General features: G+C 41.2%; 1 protein-coding gene across 1 annotated transcript in view; it reads right to left on the reverse strand.

Moving 5' to 3' along the window:
- Positions 1 to 1747, reverse strand: part of LOC122524222 — a 4025-nt gene extending 2278 nt beyond the window's left edge. The window contains exons 1-4 of the mRNA XM_043646361.1: positions 1738 to 1747; positions 1392 to 1608; positions 1146 to 1295; positions 1 to 324 (exon numbers count right to left, since the gene is read on the reverse strand). Coding sequence (XP_043502296.1) covers positions 1 to 324; positions 1146 to 1295; positions 1392 to 1608; positions 1738 to 1747 — 701 coding nt within the window. The remainder of the gene's footprint in view (positions 325 to 1145; positions 1296 to 1391; positions 1609 to 1737) is intronic.
- Between the last annotated feature and the right edge of the window lie 373 nt (positions 1748 to 2120).

Consider the following 2120-nt stretch of genomic DNA (forward strand, 5'->3'; position numbering starts at 1 on the left):
GAAGTGGATGTGATCACCGATCGTCTGGATGCCGATGCTTGACCGGAATTAAAGTTCGTACATTGTTGGGGCATCGTTTGGGGACAAAGTTCTTGTTGCATTGCAGCAATGCGTTGCAACCAACCGTGAACGTCGGCAATGGGACTAGGCGTAGAAGTAGCACTGGTAGGTGCTGGACTCGGTGCTGTTTGTTCGCTGGTGTGAGTAGGTGAGGATGAATTTAAGGCCTCTTGCGCGAGAGACGCCTCGTAATGATCGAGATATTCTGGGGGTAAAGCTTGATGATGAAACTTTAGTTTCCATCGCGATTTCCTTCTTCCACGACTGCAACAAATAAAAAAATATATACCAAATATTTCGTTCGACTTTTCTAATTGAAACATTTATTCTTACTGCAGTTATCTATCGTCTTTGTCGCAGGTGAAAAACAAAGGGGGTGAGGGGGGGTAAAAATAAAAAAGTATGCGTATTATTCGATAATTGAGTGGAGTCATAAGAAAGGAAAATATAGGCTCGCGCTTGAATAACTACAAAGGCAACATCGTTCCTTCATTAACCTCGTACGTTGTCGATAACTGCATTCCGAACCACACCTCTCTACGGCAATCTAATACACCGCACTGTAAGACACCTTCGATCGTATGCAGAGGGCATATCTTGACATTTTTACCTTCCTAGAGTTGTTCCGTGGCTTACGATCGCTTATATATCGTCGTTTTGCTCGGTATACGCGTATATGTGCGCGTATGTATATAATGAAATTCAGTAACGGTAATCGACTGGTGGTATTTCAGCGACGCAGAGGAACTTCTTTTTTCCATCGAACAGTCTCGGCATCGACTGCTCTCTCGAACGATGTACTTCGACGAGAGAACGAACCAGTTTACCCGGCGCTTATCCTTCTTACTAGCTATCTTAAGTACCTGCTCTCTGCAAGTGGCGCAAGCTTTATGTCGTGGACATCGTTAGCAACGTGATACTGCGTACGCGAGTTCCCTTTAAGATTATTTCGATAGAAACAAGCTAGGAGAAGTTGGAAATACAGTCTAACAAACAATCAGGCTAACCACCTAGTCATGACGAATATCACTATTGAATTGTCCCTAACTGAAATTGATGAAAAATTCACAAGCATATCAAATTACCTGCTCCTACTCCTGTTACTCTGATCTGAAGCACAAGTTTGACCAGGGGTTTCTTCTAACGTTTGAAGTTGACGATGGTGAACGGATTGTTGATCGTTTCCATGTTTACCATCCAACGACACTTGCACCGAACTCGTGTCCGTTTGAGGACTGGAAACAAATCATTCGAACGTAACGTTTCGATGATCAAGATGATCGATGGCAAAGATTCATTTCAATGATTAACTCCATTTAAATTGAACTCACCTAAGTGTGCTGGTGTCACGACTACGTTCCTCCTCCTCCTGGGGTTCTTGCTTTACCGCCATTTGTGCCAGAGGCGCCAATGGGCACTTGATTTGCGTTGAGTGATGATGATGATGATGATGATGCAGATGATTCTGCAAACTGTTATCCGTTAAATCCAAGTCTATGCCAGTTGATTGTGCACGTGGCACGACTTCCTCGGTTTGCATAGTGCCCCCTATGTCAAACAGAAGGGAAAAAAACAAAATGCTAGGTCAGACAACTGCTATAAATTATTCCATTATTTATTAATAAAAATGAATAAATAAATAATCATGTTTCATTGGTTCTCATCCGATCATCATACTTAGATTCATAATGCGAAAAGGTCAAACGTGGGATTTTACAATCGGTTAATAACTATTATTACCACTTTGTCTGAAATAGGTATCGAGTAATATTAATACAAAAAAAAAGTTTTATTAATGAACACGCACTTATTCGCGCATACACACACACACACATATACTCATACAAACATCCGTATACATATTTAACGATTTATAAACGTGACGATAAGAGTCGGCGCTTGGTGTAAACCGACGGGCGTGAGAAATGGAATAAAACCGAACAAATGCCCACATGCAGATCCTGATTCTGATTTATAAATGCGTTTATGTAGGTTTATCTACTGCGTTTACACGTTTCCATTCGTGTGTATGTGTTTTGTGTGTATATATGTAAGTGTGT

The sequence above is a fragment of the Polistes fuscatus genome, unplaced genomic scaffold, assembly GCF_010416935.1.
Source record: "Polistes fuscatus isolate 324 unplaced genomic scaffold, CU_Pfus_HIC Scaffold7, whole genome shotgun sequence".
Taxonomy (NCBI): domain Eukaryota; kingdom Metazoa; phylum Arthropoda; class Insecta; order Hymenoptera; family Vespidae; genus Polistes; species Polistes fuscatus.